The sequence below is a fragment of the Cetorhinus maximus genome, chromosome 16, assembly GCF_964194155.1.
Source record: "Cetorhinus maximus chromosome 16, sCetMax3.hap1.1, whole genome shotgun sequence".
NCBI classification, from domain to species: domain Eukaryota; kingdom Metazoa; phylum Chordata; class Chondrichthyes; order Lamniformes; family Cetorhinidae; genus Cetorhinus; species Cetorhinus maximus.
Genome location: NC_135894.1, coordinates 29,814,126 through 29,839,817, shown reverse-complemented (window position 1 = coordinate 29,839,817; position 25,692 = coordinate 29,814,126). Strand labels below are relative to the sequence as shown.

Here is a 25,692-nt window from a genome sequence, read left to right as displayed (position 1 = left end):
GAGGAACCATTCAAAACTATTAAATTAAATTATTACCATATGCTTTCATGGGGTAGTGCCTGTTCATATTTCAAAGTCACTGCTAAGTCGTTGTATCCTATATGGAAATGGGAAGTTGTAATATACAGATTGTGTTCAGGCCAAGTAGCAGTGAGAGACTCACAGGCAATTATTTCTTCATTGTACAGAATCACAATGGGAAAAGCCTGAAGGGTTCCAAGAGAGCTCAAACTTTGTGCAGAGTGAAGTTGCACAACAGGTACATTGTTGGTTTGCATTTGCCTACCACATCATTGAGGGCTTTTATATCTGTGGGCCATAAGTACGCTTTATTAACCATTATTTTGTAAGTGAATGTCTCCTCTAGCAGGATGTCCTGTGCTTGCTGGCAGGGGCAATTAGTTCAAAGTAAGTGCACTCCTTTTAAAATAAAAACCTAACACTGGTCTATTTTATAGTCCAGTCTAATCATACAAATGGAGTCTTGGGCCATTTAAAAGGTTTGAGTTGGCAGTGTTCTGGCAAAACTGCAAACATTTTACTTCTGTGATCCTGATTATTTAACTGTATTCTGAACTAATTTTGTGCTTTTGGATATCGTGTCTTTGTACATTGAAAATGAAGCTGGTACATCACCTGTGATGTTGTGGTGTGTTTTGCTTCGATGCTTGTTGAGAATCCGGTGCATGTGGAGTTTCCAGGTGAGAATCCTCACTGGTTTCTAAGGATTGTAATGACACAGCCTGAGAAGGAGGAACAGAAGGTCCTTTCACTTCCCTACCAGTACATGATCGAATGTCAGGTATTGGTCTAGTTTCAGTGAGGTCACTTGACTTGCCACTCACTCACCTTTGGGTGAGAAGTCATATGTTGTGATCTCCTTTGCCAAAGTGCACAAATATTTTCACAGAAATTTGTAAACTTATGCAGCTGGGTTCTCATGAAGATGAGTATTTTATATTCCAGTTTCTTTGGATGTCAATGTAAACACAATACCTAGAGCAGCATACGTAGGATGCATCTACTTTTTAATTGCTTAAAGGTTAAGCAGTTATGATGTTCTAAAAGCCTTGAGACCCATAATGTTAAATTGTGTGTTTATTTTGTTTATAAAGTAAGGCAAGGAGGATCAATATCTTGTGCAGTCACCTTTTCCCATGAGACATTAAACCAAGGTCAACCTGTTCTGTGGACACAAAAGATCCCATGGCACTATTTGAAGGACAACAGGGGCGTTTTCCTGGTGCCTTGACCCTTTACTCTTCAATTGACACTGCCAAATTGGCTTTGTACCTCATTGTCATTAGTGGGATTTTACTATGCACAATTTGGCCATCATGTTTCTCTATATTACAATAGTGATAGTGCCTCAAAAGCAGTTTATTGGCTGTGATGCCCTTTGAATATTCTTAGTGACTCACATTTTAAGGATCCTATATAAATGCATCTCGTCTCATTCTAATCCAGTTCTGCACTCGTTATTGTTCCACCTTATCAGATTAGCCATGTCCTATTTCAAAAACAAGAATGCCACCCCAATTAACATTAGGGATCTGAAGATCATTAGAATTTCATAACCTTCCAGCAACTTAAAATTAAACATGTCCTTGTGTTGCACTGGGGGTTATGTTGCACCTTATTGATTGCTGTGCTAAAGAACAAATCTAGTCACCTTAGTGCAGTCTAGTTCACCACAGCACTGATGACAGAGTTGTGATGGTTGTCGTGGTCTTATACAGAAGCCACGGTCAAACAACATGAATGGTGTGTGATTTCCTGACGTGCTCTTCAACTTGCAAGTGCCGTGAAAACTGATGTGACTGGAGCTGGTTACACTTGCAAAAGTTGATTAACTCAATATCAGACTTACTGTCAAAAATCTAATTAGCATGTTCTATGTGTAGATATGAGTTAAAAATGAATGAAGTAAAAATGATCCCCAGATCAATTGATAGAAAAACTTAAACAGCTCTGTCTGCAGCTCCAGTAATGTACCTTGCCTCACTGTTTGCATAATTGCATTCTTATCAGGACCTTTCAGCCTCTTCGTGGGTAGAAGGACTTACTCCAGAGGGCTGCACCTACTATTACAATGTCTTAACAAGAGGTATGTATACTGAACATGAGCTGTTTATGTTCAAGTGTATGGATATCAGTGTTGATCCAGTTTCAATTTTGCTGACTGAAGTTCTAGATTGCAATATGACTTTTGAATATCAGTTTAATGTTTACTATGGTAGCTACTTCTGTTCTGTTTTTGTAGGTCAAGCTTCTGACAGGCATGGAAACCCATCACAATGTTTCAGTCTCTGAACCAAGCTCCTGAGAAAGCTATGCTAGTAGAGTTTCTGTATGCCCGGTGCACGTTGTCTCCCCATGGAAACTGACCCAAGTGCACAAAGCATAGGTGCAGGTTGGTCCAACATGGCAGCAGGATGCATTAGTACTGCTAGAATTTAACCAGCTATTGCTGCACATCTTCATAGTAAATATCCTACTTCTTATACAGCTAAGGCCAGTCTAGTTGTTGGGGCACTGGCTTATAGGATTCTTTGGAGCCAAGAGAAAAGATGCCCACGCTTCAAGTAACTGGTCTATTCCTGAGGTTCTATTAATGAGCCAGAGTTAGTTATCCACAGTACCCTGGGATACAGCAGACCTGCTTGCTTCAAGTATCTGAGTAAAGGGTGTGTCATGGTTAGCTGACTTGTTTTGTGACCTTGATCACAAGGCTACTTGGTCTCCTGGCAGACCCTTCATGTCTGCTTGTTACTGTAAGCTGCAATAAAAGCTTCATTTTTTGGTACTTCTCAGAATCGCGATGGGAAAAGCCAGATGGCTTCATCTCTGCCAGTGCATGCTCAGCTACAGCTGGTAAGAATGAGACTGAACCTGAGGTGTCCTCTGCAGCCTCTAGTTCCAAAGAACCCACAGCTGTGAAAATGACTGAAAAAAGCTCTGAAGATCATCATACAGCAGAGGAAGAACAGCTGTGCACGGACATAGAGGCTACTGATCCACACCAGGAAATGAACATCTCTCTCCAAGTAAGTTGTCACTTTTAATATAATACTATCTCAACCTTAACAGAACTTCAAGATAGGTGTTAAGCCATGCAGGAATGCAGTAGGTGTCCTTGGCGAGAGCAGGGTGGTGGAAGGAGAGATAGCTGTGGAGTATGGGCTGGTCATGCATGTAGTCAACTTCTCAATGCTAAACTCACTAGTATTTAAAAAACGTATATCATAGAATCATAGAATGGTTACAGCACGGAAGGAGGCCATTCAGCCTGTGTTGTTCATGCCAGCTCTCTGTAGGAGCAACTCGCCTAGTTCCACTCCCCTGCCTTTTCTCCCATAGCCCTGCAGATTTTTTCCTTCCAGATAATTATCGAATTCTCTTTTGAATTCTCAATTGAATTTGCTGCCACCACACACTCGAGCAGAGCATTCCACATCCGAACCACTTGAATGTTATCACAGAATCACAGAGTGCAGAAGAGGCCCTTCGGCCCATCGAGTCTGCACCGGCACGTGAGAAACACCTGACCTACCTACTTAATCCCATTTACCAGCACTTGGCCCATAGCCTTGTTGTGTAAAAGTACTTTTCCTCATGCCAGTCACCTTAAATCAGTGTCCTCTGGCTCACTTTCCTTCCACCACTGGGAACAATTTTTCTCTATCTACTCTGCCCAGACTCCTCATAATTTTGAGCACCTCTATCAAATCTTCTCTTTTCCAAGTAGAACAGCCCAGCTTCTTCAATCTGTCCAATTAACTGAAGTTCCTCATTCCTGGAACCATCCTTGTGAATCTTTTCTGCACTTTCTCTAATGCCTCACATCCTTCCTAAAGTGTGGTGCCCAGAATTGGACACAATACTCCAGTTGAGACTGAACCAATGTTTTCTACAGGTTTAACATAACTCCCATGCTTTTGTACTCTAACGCCCCTATTTATAAAGCCCAGGATCCTGTATGCTGCACCCCCTTTAGAATTGTACTTTTTATATTGCCTTTCCTCATTCTTCCAACCAAAGTGAATCACTTCACACTTAAGCATAAGATTGAACAATGTGAAAAAGATAATTGTATTGTACATGGATTGTACAAGAAAACAAGAGCTGAAAACTTGTCATACAACTGTATTTGGGCTCCACTTGTCCTTTGTCCATCACTAATTAGACCACTTACATCTTTGTAAGACAGAGGGACAAAGAAACTGACAAACACACACTACCATAAACCAATCATAGGACACTTTAGAATCCTTGAAAGCCATAAGCCGCTCGTGAGCCAAGTCTTAAATCAGCCCATTTGAGCTAAATCCCAGGTCCCTATCCCTGGTGATCTAGATTAAAGTCCGCTCCTCCATTTTCCCAAATTCCATTTTGGAATCAAAGGGGAATTATTCAGTCACTGAATCAGTGGCTCCAGTGTCACACATGGCATAAATGTCCTTAGCGTTATAAAATCCTGACAGCTAGGGTTATCTGCTAGTATATAATAACTATTGACTGTCACAGACTATATTGGCTTTCAAGAAAGGGCTTTGATTTTGTTGAACATATAGATTAGGAGCAGGAGTCGGTCATTCAACCCCACTAGCATGCTCCGTCACTTGATAAGATTTTGGCTGATCTGATTGTGGTCTCAACTCTACTTTCCTGTCTACCCCTTATAACTCCCTTGTCAATCAAGAATCTATATAACTCAGCCTTGGATATATTCAATGACCCAGCCTTCACAGCTCCCTGGAGACTTCCACAGACTAATGACCCTTTTGAGAGAAAAGAAATTCTCCTCTACTCCGTCTTAAATGGGAGACCCCTTATTTTTGAACAAGTAGTTTATACGGATTTCAGCAAAGCCTTTGACAAGGTCCCACATGGGAGACTTATAAAGAAGGCAAAGGCACATGGGATACAGGGTAATTTGATAAGGTGGATTCAAAATTGGCTTAGTTGTAGGAGGCAGAGGGTGATGACAGAAGGATGCTTTAGTGGCTGGAAGCCAGTGTCCAGTGGCGTACCACAGGGATCTGTGCTGCGTCCCCTATTATTTGTCATTTATATAAATGACATAGATGACTATGTGGGGGGTAGGATTAGTAAGTTTGTGGATGACACAAAGATTGGCCGGGTGGTTAACAGTGAGGTTGAGTGTCTTGGCCTGTAGGAAGATAAAGACGGGATGGTCAAATGGGCAGATAAGTGTCAGATGGAATTTAACCCTGAAAAGTGTGAGGTGATACACTTTGGAAGGAGTAATTTGACAAGGAAGTATTCAATGAATGGCATGGCACTAGGAAGTTCAGAGGAACAATGGGACCTTGGCGTGTGTGTCCATAGATCTCTGAAGGTGGAGGGGCATGTTAGTGGGGTGGTGAAAAAGGCATATGGGACACTTGCCTTTATCAATCAAGGCATAGATTACAAAACTGGAAGGTCATGTTGGAGTTGTATAGAACCTTGATGAGGCCACAGCTGGAGTAGTGTGTACAGTTCTGGTTGCCACATTATAGGAAGGATGTGATTGCACTGGAGGGGTGCAGAGGAGATTCACCAGGTTGCCTGGGACGAAACATTTAGGCTATGAAGAGAGGTTGGATAGACTTGGGTTGTTTTCATTGGAGCAGAGAAGACTGAGGGGCGACCTGATCGAGGTGTAGAAGATTATGAGGGGCATGGACAGGGTGGATAGGGAGCAGCTGTTCCCCTTAGTTGAAGGGTCAGCCACAAGGGGGCATAAGTTCAAGGTGAGGGGCAGGAGGTTTAGGGAGGATGTGAGGAAAACCTTTTTTACCCAGAGGGTGGTGAAAGTCTGGAATGCACTGCCTGGGAGGGTGGTGGAGGCGGGTTGCCTCACATCCTTTAAAAAGTACCTGGATGAGCACTTGGCACATCATAACATTCAAGGCTATGGGCCAAGTGCTGGTAAATGGGATTAGGTAGGTAGGTCAGGTACTTCTCATGTGTCGGTGCAGACTCGATGGGCCGAAGGGCCTCTACTACACTGTGATTCTGTCCCCTAATTCTAATCCCTCCCTTAAGGGGAAACATCCTCGCAGCATCCTCCCTGTCAAGTCCCCTCGGAACCTAGTATGTTTCAATAAGATCACCTCTCATTCTTCTAAACTCCAGTGGTTACAGGCTCAACCTGTACAACATCTCCTCATAACCCCTTCATCCTGCATCACTTTAATGAACCTTCCCTGTACTGCTGCCAATTCAGTAAGTAATGACATCAAAACTGTACACAGTACTGTCAATATAGTGTCACTAACATGCTGTACAACTGTAGCTAAACATCCCTACTTTTATATTCCAATCCCCTTTCAATAAATGACAACATTCCATATGCCTTCCTAATCACCTGCTGTACCTGCATACTAACCTTTTTGTGATTCATGTACGAGGACACCCAGATCTCTCTCTACCACTGAGTTCTGCAATCTCGATTTAAATAATGTCTACTTTTCTGTTCTTCCTGTCAAGGTGGATAAGTTCACATTTTCCCACCTTATACTCCATCTACTAAATTTTTGCCCACTCACTTAACCTATCTATATCATTCTGCAGACTCTCTATGTCCTCTTCACAACTTGCTCTCCCACCTACCTTGATGCCATCAGCAAATTTAACAACAATTTGTTCAGTCCCTTCATCCAAGTCATTGATATCGATTGTAAATAGTTGAGGTCCCAGCACAGCTCCCTGTGGCACTCCACTAGTTACAGCTTGTCAACCTGAAAATGACCAATTTATTCCTACTTTCTGTTAGCTAGCCAATCCATTATTCATGCTAATGTTACCCCCTATACCATGAGTTCTTAATTTGTGTAGCAACCTTTGATGTGGCACTTTATCAAATGCCTTAATCCAAGTACACCATATCTACAGGTTCCCCTTTATCCACCTTGCTTGTTACTTCCTCAAAGAATTCTAATAAATTAGTCAAACACAATTTCCTTTTCACGAAACCATGTTGACTCTGCCTGGTTGCATTAAGACTTTTGCCCTGCTATAACCTACTTAATAATAGATGCTAAAGTTTTCCCTAATTAACTAATTAATTAGACTAATTAGCCTGTAGTTTGCTGCTGGTTACATTTGCTTTTCTCCAATCTGATAGGCCTTTCTAGAATCTAGGGAATTTTGGAAAATTACAACCAATGCATCTGCTATCTCAGCAGTCACTTCTTTTAAGACCCTAGGATACAGGGCATCAAGTCCTAGGCGACTCTTCAACCTTTTGTTCAATGGTTTTCTCAGTACCCTTTGATGATTTTTATTATTTTAAGTTCCTCCTTCCTTTTCACCTCTTGATTTACAAGTATTTCTGGGATGCTATTGGTGTCTTCTACAGTGAAGACAGACACAATATCTACTCAACGTTTCTGACATTTCCTTATTACTCATTATTAATTCCCCAGACTCTCTAGAGAACCCACACTTGCTTTAGTTACTGTTTTCCTTTTAAATACTCAGAAAAAACAGATGTTGAGTTTCAACATTTCTAGCTAGCTTTCTCTTATACTCTCATTTCTCCCTCCTTTATTAGATTTTAGTAATTCTTTGCTGGTTTTTAAATTCTGTCTAATCTTCTGATCTACCACTAATCTTCATGAATTGTGCAGTTTTCCTTTCAATTTGATACTATCCTTAACTACTTTAGTTAGGCAAAGATGGTGTGTCCTTCTCATAGCCTTTCTTTCTCACTGGAATATACATTTACTGAGAGTTATGAAATATCTCCTTTAAATGTCCTATCCTTTAAACTAATTGCCCAGCTCACTTTAGCCAGTTCTGTCTTCATTCCCTCTCAATTGCCTTTATTTCAGTTTAAAAGGCTAGTCTTTTAAAAGCCTCACAAATATCACCCTGAAACTGAATGTGAAGTTCAATCTTGTTACGATCACTGCTACTCAGAGGCTCCTTTACTGTGAGATTATTAATTAATTCTGCCTTATTACACATTACCAGGTCTAGAATAGCCTGCTCTCTGGTTGACTGTAGAATATGCTGCTCTAAGAAATTGTCCCGAATACACACTATGAACTCATCTTCCAGGTTACCATTACCTATCTGATTCATCCAATCTATATGTAGATTGCTATCACCCATGATTATTGCAACACTTTTCTTACAAGCTCCATTATTTCTTCTGTATACCCCATTCTGCAATGTAGTTACTGTTGGGGGACCTATAAATTACTCCCACAAGTGACTTCTTTGTTATTTCTCATCTGTACCCAAACTGATTCCACATCTTGATCTTTAGAACTAAGGTCATTTCTTAGTATTGTACTAGTGTCATCCTTAATTAATAGAGCTACCCCACCACCTTCAGCCTAAGATGTTGGCATATAAGCGTTCTCTATTAAGGTTATCAGCATTCTATATGGAAGTGAATTGTTTGTCTTTGAATTGACAATCTTGCAAAGGTTATGGGAACAACTGATCGGGAATGGGAAAAATTTACAGAAACTTATAACAGGGCACTTAGAAAAATTCAAAGTGATCAGGCAGAGTCAGCATAGTTTTGTGAAAGGGAAATCATGTTTAACCAATTTCTTTGGAGTTTTTTTGAAGGAGTCACGTGCTGTGGATAAAGGGGAACCAGTGGATGTACTGTACGTCGATTTCCAGAAGGCATTTGATAAGGTGCCACTTCAAAGGTTGTTGTGGAAAATAAAAGCTCATGGTGTAGGGGGTAACATGTTGGCATGGATAGAAGATTGACTAGCTGACAGGAAGCAGAGAGTTGGCTTAAATGGGCCTTTTTCTGGTTGACAAGTGGTGTGCCACAGGGATCAGTGCTGGAGCCTCAACTTTTTACAACTTATATAAATGACTTGGATGAAGGCACCAAAGGTATGGTTGCTAAATTTGCTGACGACACAAAGATAGGTAGGAAAGTAAACTGTGAAGAGGACATAAGGAGGCTACAAAGGGACATAGCTTAAGTGACTGGGCAAAGATCTGGAAAATTGAGTATAATATGGGCAAATGTGAAATTGTCCATATTGGCAGGAAGAATAAAAAAAGCTTCTTATCTAAATGGGGAGGGATTGCAGAACTCTGAAATTCAGAGAGACCTGGGTGTCCTAGTGTATGATTCACAAAAGACTAGTATGCAGGTACAGCAAGTAATTAGGAAAGCTAATAGAATGTTATTGTTTATCATGAGGTGAATTGATTACAAAGGTAGGGAGGTTATGCTTCAGTTGTACAGAGCACTGGTGAGACCACACCTGGAGTACTGTGTACAGTACTGTTCTCATTTAAGGAAAGATGTAACTGTGTTAGAGGCAGTTCAGAGAAGGCTTACTAGACTAATACCTGGAATGGGCAGGTTATCTAATGAGGAAAGGTTGGACAGGTTAGGCTTGTATCCACTGGAATTTAAAAGAGTAAGAGGTGACTTGATTGAAACGTTTAAGACCCTGAGGGGTCTTGGCAGGGTGGATGTGGAGAGGATGTTTCATCTTGTGGGGGAATCTAGAGCTAGGGGTCACTTTAAAAATAAGGGGTCACTCATTTAAGACAGAGATGAGGAGAACATTTTTTTTTCCAGAGGTGATGAGTCTTTGGAACTCTCTTCCTCAAAAGCAGTGGGAGCAGAGTTTTTGAATATTTTTAAGACAGAGCTAAATAGATTCTTGAGTAACAAGAGGGGTGAAAAGTTATCGGGGGTTGGCAGGGATGTGGGGTCGAGCCTACAATTAGATCAGCCATGATCTTATGGAATGGTAGAGCAGGCTCCAGGGGGTGAGTGGCCTACTCCTAATTTGTATGTTCATAGAATAAAGAGCTTAACTATACCCAAATTAGCTTGAAAAAAAGCAAAGCATTGCAGTTGCTAGAAATATTAAATAAAAACATAAACTGCTAGAAATACAGAGGTCAGGCAGCATCTGTGGAGAAATAGAATTGATGTTCAGTTCAATAATCTTTCATCAGACCTGCTGAGTATTTTCAACAACATCTGTTTTTAATAGGTAATGCTTAGTACTGATACTTCTAAAAATGGCATTAATCACCTTTTATACTGATTTATTTAAAGTAAGATCAATATCCACTTATAAGAATTTTTGTTGATGCTTTTCATATTGAAAATGAGCTGAACGTCTCCAAAATCTCAGCATTTTAGAGCTGAAACTATATAAGAGATTGGTATTATCCCTAAATAGTTCAAACAGCATTGAGGAATGCTGGTCACAAGAATATTGTCCAAAGTTATTGTTTCTCATTGCCAGAAGTAATCCCCAAATACTTTGAATTGTAAAACTCTAGACTCCTCCCATCAATGCATGTCTGAGTCCCCTAAACTTTAGACCATCCAGCTTTGTAAGTCCTTTAGTGGTCTATGTTACAAAACTTGAGGAGCCCTCGATCACTGACTGAGAGTTCTTAAAGTTGATGTAACTAGCACAAGACTCCTATGATTGCTGGTGGTAGTTATTCAATAACTAGTGCTTTCTCCAACATTTACAATTTCATTGTAGAGACCTGGGAACATTTTCACTGTATCAGTGTGAAAGTCAGGCGATGACTCTAATCTACCTGGGTTTAGATCCACGTACTGTTATGACCACAGCCGGTGTTAATTGCTGCGCAAACCAAATCCCAGAGGAAAACTTGCCTTATGGGCCATACACTTTTTTTGTATTCTGAAAATGAGAAAGGGACATACTGACTTCAGCAGCATTAAGTCCAATAACAGTTTTGGGATTTTAAAAATTAAAAATAAAACTTTTTATTAACAAGAAAAAAGAAAACTTAAGCACACAAGATTACAGATACACAGTTAAAGTTAGTCATACCAAAAATACTCTCTACTTGGCCAGACCCACAAGTAAACACCTTCTAGGCAACACTCTGTTATAGATGTTTAACTATAAACAATCCAGTAATATTACCCAGGGCAAAGTGCTGTAGCTTCAGTAAAGGCATACCACGTGACCTGTAACTCTCTTCCACTCTGCTGTGAAAATCCAAACTTCAGAATAAAACCTTTTTGCAACCCAAGACTTTTCTGGCTTGATTGGATGACTGATTCAAACTGCATCATCTCTCAGCCACAGCTCCAGCTATATCTCCAGCTGCTACATCTCACAGCTCCAGCTGCAGCCACTACTGTTCAAACAGCTGCTCTAAGCTCTCCACAATAACTCTAAAATACCTTTTTTTCTTCTTTCATCTGAGGTTCCATTATTTTCACACCTCTTTGAAACTCAGATCCTTCCAAATATAAGATCTTTCATGTTTCCATCTTGTCTTTTTTTCGGGTAAATAAAATATAATATCCCCCCTTCTATTTGCCTATGGGCCTCCTGGAAAATGCAAACTTGTTTTGTGTTACCTCTGACTCCCCTTTGATATTCAAACGAACCCTCAACTTATCTAAAAATGCAAATGTTAGATCCAGCCTGTTTACTTGTACCTCAAACTTAACCCCTCAATCCTTTTCATGTTTTAAACCCCGCCCCCCCCAACAACCTGTCTCCTATTAATCTCTGCCCAGTTTAACAAAATTATACACACATGCGTGTGCACACAGCCTTTTCACAGTATAACACAATATTCCCCAAAAATATATTTTAAAAAATGCATTTCTCACAGTACATCTGGCATCCATAGCAAGGCATAGTATAACTGGCCTATGATTGTTTGGATTGTTACTATTGGACTACACTTAGAATTTCCAGTTGAAAGTACTGAGAATACCAAGATCTAGTTCTAGTTTTTTTTAATTAACTGAGGAATTGGCACTTGGATTTTAAGAAATAAATAAAAGAAGCAATTGTCTCATGTATACAGCTCCTTTGCTGTTAAGTAACTCATTGACCATGTATTGATCGAGTACCATTTCCAAATTGTCAGGTTCTGTTTTCAAAAATCAAGAGTATTCTGTAAACAAACTTTGCAACACATCCATTGTTACATACTTAGAATTTACAGCACAGGAACACGCCATTTCACTCAACAGGTCTATACCAGTGTTTATTCTTCAGTCAAGAAAACTTCTGCCTTACTTCATTGCAGCTTATCAACATATACTCGTATTGCTTTCTCCACCAAGTACTTATAGATCTTCCCCATAAATGCATTTGTGTTATTTGCTGCAACCTCTGCACGTGGGGGCCTTCAGGACACTAGCATATTTCAAGTGGTGAATCATATAACTAGGACTGTAGAGACGGTTTTGAACTAAATAGTGGGGGGAGGATTCATATGAAGAGGAGATGTAGAAAGTTCACGTGGAAGGACAAGGCAGTAGTGCAAGGTAGTGATCTGGGCAATGATAACCAGAGTGTGACAGGAAGGAACAGTGTGTACAAACATGATTGACCCTATTTGCTGGTGCAGAGTAGAGCAAAATGGTGAAAAGACAGAACTAAAGGCTTTTTGTCTGAATGCTTGCAGCATTCGTAACAAGATGGATGAATTGATAACACAAATTGAAACAAATACATATATGATAGCTGTCACAGAAATGTGATTGCAAGGTGACCAAGGCTGGGAACTGAATATTCAAAGGTATTTGACATTTCAGAAAGATAGAAAAAAAAAAGGTGGGGTACCTCTGTGAATAAACGGTGAGATCAGTACAGTGGTGAGAAATTACCTTGGCTCAAAAGATCAAGATGTAGAATCAGTTTGAGTGGAAATAAGAAACTTGAGGGGCTGCGTGGCATTCTCCTTCTAATTCGTATGTTCGTATATAAATAGCAGGGAAAGAAGTCGCTTTCAAAAGTTTATAGGCCCCCTAACAGTAACTACTGTAGGCCAGAGTGGAGCCTGTAAGAACATCCTGCAATTATCAATTTTAAGGATCTTTTCGATTGGATGAATCAAATTGACAAAGGTAGTCTTGAGGATGAGTTCATAGAGTTCTTAGAACAATATGTTCTGGAATCAACCGGAGGACAGACTATTTTAGACCTGGTAATGTGTAATGAGGCATGATTAATAATGACCTCATTGTAAAGGATCCTCTTGGCTAGAGTGATCATAACATGATAGAATTTCATGTTCGGTTTGAGGGTGAGAAATGTGGGTCTGAAACTAGTGTCTTAAACGTAAATACAGGCAACTACAAAAGTAGAAGACAGAGTTGGCTGCAGTGGACTGGGAAAATAGATTCAAAGCTAAGATAGTAGCAAAGCAATGGGAATATATTTAAGGGGATGTTTCATAACTCTCAACAAAGCTATTATTCCATTGAGAAAGACAGACTCTTATGCAAAGGATGTAATACCTAAGGCTAATAACAAAGTTTAAGGATGGTATCAAATTGAAAGAGAATACATGCAATGAGTGAAGATTGCTGCTAAGCCAGAAGATTGGAAAAATTTTAGAAATCAGCAACGGATGACTAAAAATTATAGATAGGGAGAAATAAGAGTATGAGAGTAATCTAGCAAGAAATATAAAAACAGACAGTAAGAACTTCTACAAGTATATAAAAAGGCAGAGAGTAACTAAAGTGAGTGTTGGCTCCTTAGAGGATGAGACAGGAATTAGTAATGGAAACCAGGAAATGGCAGAGACTTTGAACAAGAGTTTTGTGTCTGTCTTCATGGTAGAAGACACAAAAAGCATCCCAAGAATTGTAGAAAATAAAGGGGATAAAGGGAAGAAAGAACTTAAAATGATCAGTGTATTTGCTTTTCCAAAAGGCATTCAATAACATGTCACATAAAAGGATACTATACAAGATAAGAGCTCAGGGTGTTGGGTATGATATATTAGCATGGATAGAGGATTGGCTAACTAACAGGCGATGGAATCAGGATAAATGGATCATTTTCAGGTTGGCAAACTGTAACTAGTGGGATCACAGGATTAGTGCTGGGGTGTCAACTGTTTACCATCTAAATTAAAGACTTGGATGAAGGGTCAGAGTGTATTGTGGCCAAATTTTCTGACACATTTAATGCAAAGATAGGTTTAAAAAAAAACAAGTTGTGGGGAGGATGCAAAAGCCTGCAAAGGGATGTAGATAGGTTAAGTGAGAGGGCAAAAAATTGGCAGAGTATATGTGGGAAAATGTGAGGTTGTCCAATTTGGTAGGAAAAATAGGAAAGCAGAATATTATTTAAAAGGAGAGAAACTGCAGAATGCTGCTGTACAGAGGAATGAGTGTCCTTGTACATGAATCACAAAACGTTAGCATGCAAGTAACTAGGAAGGCAAACAGAATGTTGGCCTTCATTGCAAGAAGGTTGCAGTATAAAAGTAAGGAAGTCTGGCTACAACTGTACGGGCATTGGTGAGACCACGTCTAGAATGCTGTATACAGTTTTGATCACCTTTTTTAAGGAGGGACATATTTGCATTGCAGCTTTTTAGAGAAGGTTCACTAGGCTGATTCCTGAGACAAAGGGGTTGTCCTAAGAGGAAAGGTTGAGCAGATTGAGCCTATACTCATTCGAGTTTAGAAGAATGAGAGGGGATCTTATTGAAACATAAGATTCTGAGGAGGCTTGGCAGGGTGGATGCTGAGAGGATGTTTCCCCTTGTGGGGAGATCTAGAACTAGGAGGCACAGTTTAAAAATAAGGGGTATCCCATTTAAGACAGTGATGAGGAGGAATTTCTTCTGTCAGAGGGTTGTTAGTCTGTAGAATTCTCTTCCCCAGAGAGCAGTGGAGGCTGGGTCATTGAATATATTCAAGGCTGAGTTAGACAGATTTTTGCCCTACTAGGGAGTCTAGGATTTTGGGGAACAGGCAGGAAAGTGGAGTTGAGCCACAATAAGATCAGCCATGATCTTATTGAATGGCAGGCAAGAAGGGCCAAATGGCCTACTCCTTCTATTTCTTATGTTATATTGTGGTAGTGAGTTCACATTCTAACTGAGTAAAAATGTTTCTTCTGAATTCTTTATTGGATTTTTTAGTGACCATTTAGTATTTATGGCACCTAGTTTTGGACTCTGCACAAGTGGAAATATCTTCTCTACCTTGCCAATTACCTTCATAGTTTTAAATAGCTCTTTTAGGTTATCTCTGTCTTTTTTTTAAGAGAAGAGCTCCAGCCTTTGAGTTTTTCCTGATAGTTGTACCCTCAATGTTCTGGTATCATTCATTATTTAGTTTTTGTTTTTAGTAAGATATGTTTCTCCTGAGCCCTACTGATCACTTGTTTCCTATTCTATTGAACCTCTGTTAATATATTTGTCTAGTTTACCTTCCTTAGTTTCATTCTCACCTCTCATCTGCTTATTTCCAATTTTTTTGCTTCGTAATTTCTTGCTTGGTTCTCAGTCATTATGTTGTGATCGCTATTGTATAGTATACTTTGCCTAGGTAATCCACTGTGCTTTCTTCTCTTGTCTACTGTGGTTCATTTCCCATTATTAGACCCAGCCATGATTCCTGTTACTCCCGAACTCACGAAAACCGCCATTCACTTTTTTTCTTTCAGTACCTCTTCTTGGCACTTTATTTGGTGGTAGTTAAAATCCCCCATGGTTATTCTATATCTTCTATTCATTTGATGGACTTACCTGTATATTTCTCCCTCCAGTTCTCTTTCCCTTTTAGCAAGTCTATAGTTTACTCCTATTAGTATGATTGGTCCCTTTATTACCCATTATTTCCATCCATGTGATTTTGTTTCAACTCAATGTTGTTTTTGATCTTTTTTTTTCTACTGCCATTGTTATTTCTGATTAGTGCAGCTATCCCTTCCCCTTCTTCCTTCCCTGTCCTTTTAAAATGTTTATCCTGCAGCATTTAACCATCAGTCCTGTTCTATATACACCCACATTTCCTGATATCCTGATTACGTTTGGTTTCTAATAATGAATTAGTGCCTCCTGCTGCCCCATTTGTTTTGGATCAGATACACATTGCCATACAGGCAAGCTAATTTACTTCTTTGAATGATCCTTTGTTTCAATGCCATTTTTAAATGTTTCATTGTAATCCATGAGGACCTGAATAATCCTTAACTGCTGAAGTGTTCTTTGGTTGTAGAAAATGACCTGTGTGTATTCAAAGATTGTAGTTAAATATGATGTGTTCCAGCAGGAAAGTGGTCCAGGTGATGGCAGTGAAGTGAAGGCTCCTGGAGAAATGCTCAACACAGAAGAGGAAAACAATTTGCCCCAAGATGAGCCCCAACAAGAAGCAAAGAATACTGTAAATAAAAAGAAAGTAAACCCATATGGAGAATGGGAAACTATAAAAGAGGAAGAGGAGTGAGTATCTAATCACTTATCTCACTAATCTTCCTTCCAATATCAAATATTTGATGTTCAAAGAAAATTACATTTCCACTGTTTATTCACTTGTTAATCACTTTTTTGTGAATTCTAAGGCCACAGCATGTATTCCCTGCTCGATCCCATTTTTCTCATGCACCAGTGAATTCGACTCTTATAAATCTGATCATCGTGCAGTTAAACATGTTAAACTCCTAGTCACATGCAGTGTTCCTTCTCAGCTAAGTGCCTGCACAGCCGCATAACAGTGCACTTCATGAAGTGTTGTGCACTTAATTATTACAGCTGCACACATCCTGATGGTTCAGTGAGGTTTTACTGTCACTCAAGCCGATGAGCAAAGAACTGGTAGCCTCCCACATGGTGGGAAATTAATGGATATGAGCCAAGCCTAACCTGATTAATCAGGTAGAATTAGCAGCTGAAATTCACCCATGTCAGTTGCTGGAGCCTGAAGCTATATCAGCATTTGTCTTTCCTGGGGCATGCTTGCCTTTGACTCTTCGGTTCCCTTGCGCTTGCTGCTTCCCTCTCCGACCCTCGCAGCCCCTCTCCTGAGTCCTTGTTCACAGTGAGTGTCGGGGAGGGAGGTGGTGAGTGGGAAGGGATGCAGCAAGCAGGAGGGATCGGGAGAGGAGGCAGTGAGAGGGAGGGTCTGGGAGGGGAGGCGGCGAGTGGGGCAGCGAGTGGGATGGAGAGTTGGGGAGGGAGTCGTCAAGTTGGGAGTGGCAGGAAGTAGTGAGCATGAGGCAAGTTGAAAGACGAGTAAGCATTAGGAGTTGGAGGATGTCTGGGCTTGTTAATACACTGATCTAGTCATTCTGTTGCAGCTGGTTTTGTGGAATTATTAAAGGAAGATTGGTCCCAAAGACATCCAACACATTTAAAAACACAAGGGCATTTCTAGGGAGTTTGTGAAAAGTTTTAGATTCTAAAACCAAGTCTCCAAATAATAATTTAAAAGGTTCCTGTGAGGTTATCTCATGGGACAATTTAAACCATGCATGCTTCCAAATACTCCCTCTCCCCAATTCACTTTTGTGTGCTTTATGAGAGACAGTTTACTTTAAAAATGGTGAAGTGGTTAATTGCAACACAAATTATAAATCTTTAATCTAGAACATAACATAAGAAATAGGAACAGGAGTAGACCATTCGGCCCCTTGAGCCTGCTTCGCCATTCAATAGGATCATGGTTGATCATCTTGTCTTTTAATTTCCACATTCCGATCTAACCCCGATAACCTTTGATTCCCTTGCCTAACGAGAATCTATCTACCTCCGCCTTAAAAGTATTCAATGACCCTGCCTCCACCATCTTCTGAGGCAGAGAGTTCCAAAGTTGCACAACCCTCTGAGAGAAAAAAATTCTCCTCATCTGTCCTAAAAGGGTGACCCCTAATTTTAGAACAGTGCCCCCGAGTTCTGGACTCACCCACAAGAGGAAACATATTTTCCACGTCCACCTTGTCAAGGCCGTTCAGGATCTTTTATACTTCAATCAAATCACCCCTCACTCTTCTAAACCCCAGTAGAAAGACAACCCACTTGTTCTAAGTATCAATCTAGTAAACCTCCTTTGAACCGCCACCAATGCATTTACATCCTTCCTTAAATAAGGAGACCAAACTGCACACAGTATTCGAGGTGTGGTCTCACTAATGCCCTGTGTAACTGAAACATAACATCCTTACTTTTATGCTCAACCCCTTGTAATAAAGGATAGCATTCCATTAGCCTTCTTGATTACTTGCTGTCCCTGCATACTAACTTTCTGTGACTAGAACACCTAGATCCCTCTGCACCTCAGAATTATGCAGCCATTCTCCATTTAAGTAATACTCTGCTTTTTTGTTTTCACTGCCAGAGTGAACAACTTTACATTTTCCCACATTAAATTCCATTTGTCAGATCTTTGCCCACTCACTCAACCTATCCATAGCCATCTGCAACCTCCTCATGTCCTCTTCACAACATACTTTCCTACCAATCTTTGTGTCATCTGCAAATATAGCTATCATGGTCTTCATTCCCCTCATCCAAGTCATTGATGTAAATCGTAAAACGTTGAGGCCCAAGTACAGGCCCCTGTGGGATTCCACTCGTGACATCCTGCAAATCCGAAAAAGACCCATTTATGCATACTCTCTGCTTTCTGCCAGCCAATCTTCTACCCATGCTAATATGTTACCCCCTACACCATGTGCTTTTATTTTCCGTAATAACCTTTGATGTACCTTTATCAGATGCCTTTCGGAAATCCAAGTACAGTATGTCTACAGGCTTGAATGTTACTCCGTCAAAAAACTCCAATAAATTGGTTAAACATGATTTTCCTTTCACAAAACCATGCTGACTCTTTCTGATTACCTTGAGCTCTTCTAAGTGCCCAGCTATAACCTCGCTAATGATCGATTCTAATAATTTCCCTACGACAGACGTCAAGCTAACTGGCCTATAGTTTCTGGTTTTCTGCCTGCCTCCCTTTGAATAGAGGGGTTATATTTTCTACTTTCCAATCTGATGGAACTTTTCCAGGATCTAACGAATTTTGGAAAATGATCACCAGTGCATCGACTACCTCATTAGCCAACTCTTTTAAGACCCTAGCATTTAGCCCATTGGGATCCAGAGACTTGCCAGCCTGCAGCTCCATCAATTTACTCAGTATCCTAGTGATTTCAATTTCACCAAGTTCCTTTCTCCCGTTCACCACCTGATTTGCAGCTATTACTGGAATGTTTTTTGTATCCTCTATAGTGAACACAGAAGCAAAATATTTGTTCATTTCTTCCATCATTTCCTTATTATCTACTATTAATTCCTCTCTGTCACTCTCTAGAGGACCAATACTCACTTTACTCACTCCTTTTTAAATACCTGTAGAAACTCTTGCTATCCGTTTTACATTTCTAGCTAGCCTCCTCTCATACCTTAATTTCTTTCTCCTGATTAACCTTTTAGTCATTCTCTGCCATTCTTTATATTCTGTCCAATCATCTGTCCTGTGACTCATCTTTGTGGTGTTTGAATGCTTTTTCCTTAAGTTTGATGCTTTTCTTAACTTCTTTAATTAACCATGGATGGTGGGTCCTCCCCTTAGAATTTTTCTTTATAGTAGGATACTTATTCTGAATACTCTGAAATATCACCTTAAATGTCTGCCACTGATTCTCTATTGATCCATCCTCTAGCCTAGTTTCCCAGTTAGCTCACTTCAGCTAGCTCAGCTTTCATCCCCACATAGTTGCCCTTGTTTAAGTTTAAGATACTAGCTTTAGTCCCACTCTTCTCCCTTTCAAGCTGGATGTAAATTCAATCATATTGTGGTCGCTGCTCTCTAGGGATGCCTTTACTCCGAGGTCATTAATTAATCCTGTTACATTACACAATATCAAGTCTAATATAACCTGATGTGTTGTTGGTTCCAGAACATGCTGCTCCAAGAAACTATCTCGAAAGCATTCTAAGAATTCCTCATCCAGGCTACTACTACCAATCTGATTTTTCCAGTTTGTATAGATTAAAATCACCCATGATTATTGCTGTCACTTTATCACAAGCACACAGTATTTTCTCTTGAATACTTGAATAATCTTGAGCTCTACACTGTGGCTACTGTTAGGGGGCCTGTAGACCACTCCTACTAATGACTTTTTTCCCCTACTATTCCTCATCTCTACCCAAACCGATTCTACATCCTGATCTCCAAGGTCACCTCTAACTATTGCACCAATGCCCTCTTTGATTAACAGTACTACCCCTCCATCTTTATCTAGCTTCCTATTCTTCTTGATTGTCATGTACCCCTCAATATTAAGGACCCAATCTTTGTCGTCCTGCAGCTATGTCTCTGTAATTGCTATCAAATTGTATTTATTTACTTCAATATGGGCCATCAATTCTGAAACACTTTAGATAGAATAAATGACACCATTTCCTCAAGAAATACCTCAACAGTTATTCTCCCTCCTGGGATTCTATTCTCTTTTCACCACAACACTCTCTTCCCCAGTTCCCAGATATAGTTTCCCACCTTCAATTCACCACAGGGACACTGTGGATTGGATTTTCTCTTGGGAGCCCACTTGTGAGTCAGACAATTTTGCAGCTCACCAACTGCACTTCCAACTGATGTGACTTTGGGGATTTTTCTCTTTTGCTGAAGGGTTCAGGTTCACAGTGTAGTGTGCAAGCTGCAAACCAGTGCGGGTGTGGAAACAGGCTGGTGAAAAGGTCTGCCTCGGTTCTCAGCGACAGAAGCATGGCTCCCAACATTGTTCAAAGACCCCCTAAACCTTAACTCTCACCCTGCTCAGCATCTAATAGTGAAAACATTTTACACTTACCTTTCCAAATGTTCCCGACTCCTCAGCAGACTTTTAATTTTCTTCACAAAGTCTCAAACCTGATTTGCTTTTAATGGGCTCCCAGAACCCCACACCACCAAATCCGATCTTCATCCCCCGTTTAAAATGGGGAACCCAACATCAGTGGAGGTGGGTGTGCATTTGCATGCTTGGCATTCCTGACCCACAAAAAGGCCAGAGGAAAATGGCATGGGGTCAAGAATGCAGAGGGAAATCAGATTTCCTCCAAAAAAAAACCAGTGTGGCCATTCGTGCACCAAAACCCACCTCTAAACCTGGACAAAAATTCAGCCCAGTGTCTCTCAGACCTTCACCCTCCAGTTCACAAGAGCCAACTACTCTCCAAATTCACAGAGATCCTTTACCTGTGCCCGATTGTTTGGTTGTTGTGTGAAGAAATTACTGAGCTATTTACCTCACTATTCATTAGCAGTTTTAAGTAAAGAAAACACTCAGTAAACTGAAAAAAAAAGTTGCCTTCTCCACATTTTCCATCAATTCAAAAGACAAACCTCCTTGGCTCTTTCTATTTTGAACTTGCCTTGTCTTGGGCCATTGCTACCAATTCAACTTTTCTTCTGTCAAATGACTAAAATATAGTTACGATATAAAAACTAACAAATGCCCCTCTCGTGCATGGTAGTGTAGTGGTTATGGTGCTGAACTCAAAACCTAGAGGTTGAGTTCAGATGCCAAATTTGTGGACTGTCTAGATGTGATGTTCCATGTCTATGGCTGGCTGTGGTACTCTTTCTTCTCCTTCCATACCTTTTGTAACTTTGAAAAAATATTTATTACACGGAGGGTTTTTTGTCTCTACTCATAGTGTACATCCCCATATTACCTTGATATTAGTGTACATGACAAAATTGGTTCAGCGCGTGGCTGGAAAAAAATTAGAGGGAGCATTGGTCACGTGACTTGATCGTTTTGATCTTTCCACCTGGGACAACAATGGATGACATTCCTTTGAGATTTACAATGCACAGGACACTGCTAATATGCCTTTGCCTTTGTGCTATAGAAGGCAGTTTTAAAAAAAATTATTCCTTCATGGAATGTGGACATCACTGGCAAGGCCAACGTTTGTTGCCAATCCCCAATTGCCCTTGAACTGAGTGGCTTGCTAGGCTATTTCGGCGAGCATTTAAGAGTCAAGCACATTGCTGTGGGCCTGGAGTCACATGTAGGCCAGACCAGGTAAGGACGGCAGATTTCCTTCCCTAATGCACATTAGTGAACCAGGTGGGTTTTTTACAACAATCGACGACATTTTCATGGTCACCATTACTGAGACTAGCTTTATATTCCAGATTTATTAATTGAATTCAAATTCCAGCAGCTGCCGTGGTGGGCTTTGAACTCGTCATTGCATTAGCTGCTATGCCACCATCTCCCTACTGCAAATGTACTTCCAAAAGAGTGCCATCTTCTGAAGAGAAATTAACCAGTCACCTTAAACAAGGCTCTAATTGGGGCCAAAAAAGGCTCCATATTCTTGGCTTTAAATGCTAATGTCAGGTAAATCTGGAGGGTATTGGGATCCTGGCAGCTCAACATGCCATTGGTGTGACCTACTGTCAGTCACTTCCTCCTCTGGCTGTAGCCAGGCACCTAAAGAACTTTGTGGCTGTAAAGGGTAACAATGTCAGCAATGTGGGCATGGGAGATGGTGGAAGTGGGGGGCAATATTGAAAAAAGTGATCAGAAAATAGTGTGTGTATGTAGCACTACAGCAGGATACAGTTCCTGTAGGTGTAACAGTGAATTCAACATAGGTGGTAAATGGTTATAATTTGGGTAATGTGTACAGGAAAACCAGGAGGAGAAAATTATAAGGATAAAATCGTGTCTAATTATTAGAGCAGTTGATGTGTTAATATTAGCCCTGGCTCAGTTCAAAGAATCATAGGATCATAACCATTCGGAAGCACACTCACCTCCAAGTCAGACAGCTGTGGATTTAAGTCGTGTTCCAGACTCCCCATTCCTGTCTGGTATTTGGGGTGCTGTACTGTCAGAGGTGTCATCGTTTTGATGAGATGTTAAACTGAAACTCTGTCTACCCTTTTGGCTGAATGTTAAAAAAAAGTCCCATGGCAGCATTTGAAGAAGAGCAGGGAAATTTTCCCCAGTATCCCAGTAAATGTTCATCTCTCAACTAGCATTACATAAAAAATCATAGAAATCTAGTCATACAGTCTTGTTGCTGTATATAGGACCTTGCTGTGTGGCAATTGGTGCCACTTTTCCTACATTACATAGTCACTATGTTTCTGTAAAGTGCTTTGGAACTGGCTATGGATGTGAAAGGTCTTGTTTACAAAATTATGAGTGGCATGGACAGAGTAGATAGTCAGAAGCTTTTTCCCAGGGTGGAAGAGTCAATTACTAGGGGACATAGATTTAAGGTGAGAGGAGAAAACTTTAGAGGAGATGTGCGGGGCAAGTTTTTTACGCAGAGGGTAGTGAGTGTCTGGAATTCGCTGCCAGAGGAGGTGGTGGAAGCAGGTACGATAGTGGTGTTTAAGAGGCAGCTTGATAAATACATGAATAGGATGGGAATAGAGGGATACGGACCCCGGAAGTGCAAAATGTTTTAGTTTGACAGGCAATATGATCGGTGCAGGCTTGGAGGGCCCAAGGGCTTGTTCCTGTGCTGTACTTTACTTTGTTCTTTGTATAAATTATAACTGCTTAAATTGATCAGAAGCTTTATTTAGTTCCGTGTCTGCAGTATTAATGTTAATTGTTAATTGGTCCGCTTACTTAAACTTTTGCCTTTTTCCCCACAGAGAGCAGATCGACTTGCAGTTACCGACAGTTGACTGCTCAGCAACACCAGTGATTGATGTAAAGCATGAGCCCAAAGTTAAGTTTAAACAAAAAGAAATAACTTCCCTGAGGGATGACGCAGGTGGAGAGACGGTATTTAAAAAAAGAAAACTTGAAAATGGCAAATCCAGAAACCTGCGGCAGAAAGGAAATGATAACTGAATGCAGTTCAGAAATATGTTCAGTGCTATTCGGTCTTGATTGTTGTAGTAAATAAATTTGCCTAGATTTTCAACTCATGAAAGTTAATTGCCTTGTTTGGTGTAAAATACTGCATTATTTTTTTTTAAAAAGTGTTTCTTTTTAAAATATATGGTTTAGAATTAACAACTTGCAAGTTGAGTAAGAGTGCAAAATCCTGCAAAACATAGTGTTTCAGTGGCCATTTTTATCAGATTAATTTAGATTTGTGACTGGTTTGACAGCAGCATTTACTGCATCTGTCTTGGTAATTCTTTTGTTAAGACGTCAAGTTTTTTTTTGTTGTACTAAATAAAAAAGAAAGTAATGTATCCCCTGACAGCCTATAGTTATGCATTAAATTGAGCTCTGTAGAGTGTATGCTGGATTTAATGATTTTTTAAACATAATCGCATCTTTGCATAAAGTCCTTACAGAAAGCTGTTTAAAATATTTTTGCACAGTAACTTGTGTATGCAAAGATAATGCTGTCAAAAATAAAATTGTGAGATGTGCCCACTGATTGAGATTTTACTGAGTGCTAATACACTGGCGTGTCATCAGATCCTTCAATTGTGTTTTGCTGCACCATTACTTTAAATCCAAGTCCAGCTGTTAGAATGTTGCAGTAAAAGTGCAGATGAAAAGACAGTTTTGTGGGGGGGGGAGAGGGTTTCCTGTCAGATAGAGGCATATTGATGGCAGTTGTGTAGCCCACCCAGCTATTTGTTTGACTGAAAGGGGAATAGCTTTGGGCGAGAATGCTGAAAAATATGGAGGTGGAGAATGAGAATGGAATCAGCATTGTATTCTGATAGTGTTGAAGCCCATCTCCACCTCTGCCTCAACTCATCTGCTGACACCCTCATCCATGCCATTGTTACCTTTAGAGTTGACTATTCCTGTGCTGTCTTGGCTGGTCTCCCATTTGCAACTCCTTTAAACATGAACTCATCCAGAACTCTGCTGCCTGTGGCTTAACTCACATCAAGTCCTATTTATTCATCGTGCCTGTGCTCGCTGACTTGCATTAGCTCTGCTTCTGGCAACACCTGGTTAGCAAATTCTCATTCTTATTTTTCAATCCCTCCATCACCTTTCCCCTCCCTGTCTCTAATCTCCTCCAGCCCCACAACCCTCTAAGATATCAGCGTTCCTCCAGTTCTGGCCCATTGCGCGTGCCCAGTTTTGATCGTTCTACCATCGTTGACTGTGCCTCTAGAATTCCCTCCCTAAAATTCCCTGGGTGTGTCTCCTCCTTAAAACCCACTTCTGACCAAGATTTTCATCCTGTCCTAATATCTCCTTGTGGCTCGGTGTCAAATTTTGTTAACCCTTCTATGAAGTGCCTTGGGCATTTTTACTGTGTTATAGGTGTAAGTAATAAATGCAAGTTATTTTCACCTGAAGTCTGATGGAATTATTGCAGTTAGCAGGAAAACACTTAACATTGTTTATTGCAAAAAATTGGGAAGGGGAGGTAAGATGATGGGTGGTGGTCCTAGATTTAGCAGTACTGTGGTGAATTACTGCTACATCTGAAATGTGCAAGCAATCATCCAAAGGTACCTCCAGCAGCTACATTGTCCCCAGTTGCAATGTAAAGCCCTCCTGTCCATCAACACAGGTCAACAATATACTTTTAGGTTTTTTGACCTGTCTGGACCACTTCCAATCAATTAGGAAAGGTTTAGTGGTCAGTAAGCAAGAGGTAAATTTTTGTCCTCACCCAATTGGCAGTATTCCGGCAGAGCTGATCACCTACTTGTTCTATAACCACTTGGATTTTGATTTTAGTGGAATAAAAATTAGATGGATTATAACAATAGGCAGATGATCCACTCTGCTAGATGTACTGGCCATGCAGTGAAGATGAAGAGTTACTCCACCTAACTTGCTGATGTGGTTTATTACTGTAAAGATCATTAGAATGTCAGCTTCTCTGGTCTGCATGTAAATTGAGTGTTTGTAAAACTTGTTCCTTTGGCATATGAAATGCTTACTCATAATTTTTATATAATGCCTGTTAACATAGAAAAATGTCCTATAGTGTCCTTTACAGATGCAT

At 40.3% G+C, this 25,692-nt stretch overlaps 1 protein-coding gene across 5 annotated transcripts in view; it reads left to right on the top strand.

The window, feature by feature from the left end:
- The window catches only part of wbp4 (WW domain binding protein 4), a 64,293-nt gene extending 40,154 nt beyond the window's left edge, over nt 1-24,139 (top strand). For 2 of the 5 annotated variants that reach the window (XM_078559584.1, XM_078559586.1), the window contains 5 exons: nt 189-259; nt 2,032-2,107; nt 2,815-3,047; nt 16,043-16,215; nt 23,405-24,139. In XM_078559584.1, the coding sequence (XP_078415710.1) occupies nt 189-259; nt 2,032-2,107; nt 2,815-3,047; nt 16,043-16,215; nt 23,405-23,606 (755 nt within the window). In that variant the 3' untranslated portion in view covers nt 23,607-24,139. The remainder of the gene's footprint in view (nt 1-188; nt 260-2,031; nt 2,108-2,814; nt 3,048-16,042; nt 16,216-23,404) is intronic. The other 3 variants (XM_078559585.1, XM_078559588.1, XM_078559587.1) reach the window with 3 other exon arrangements.
- Nucleotides 24,140-25,692: the final 1,553 nt, after the last annotated feature.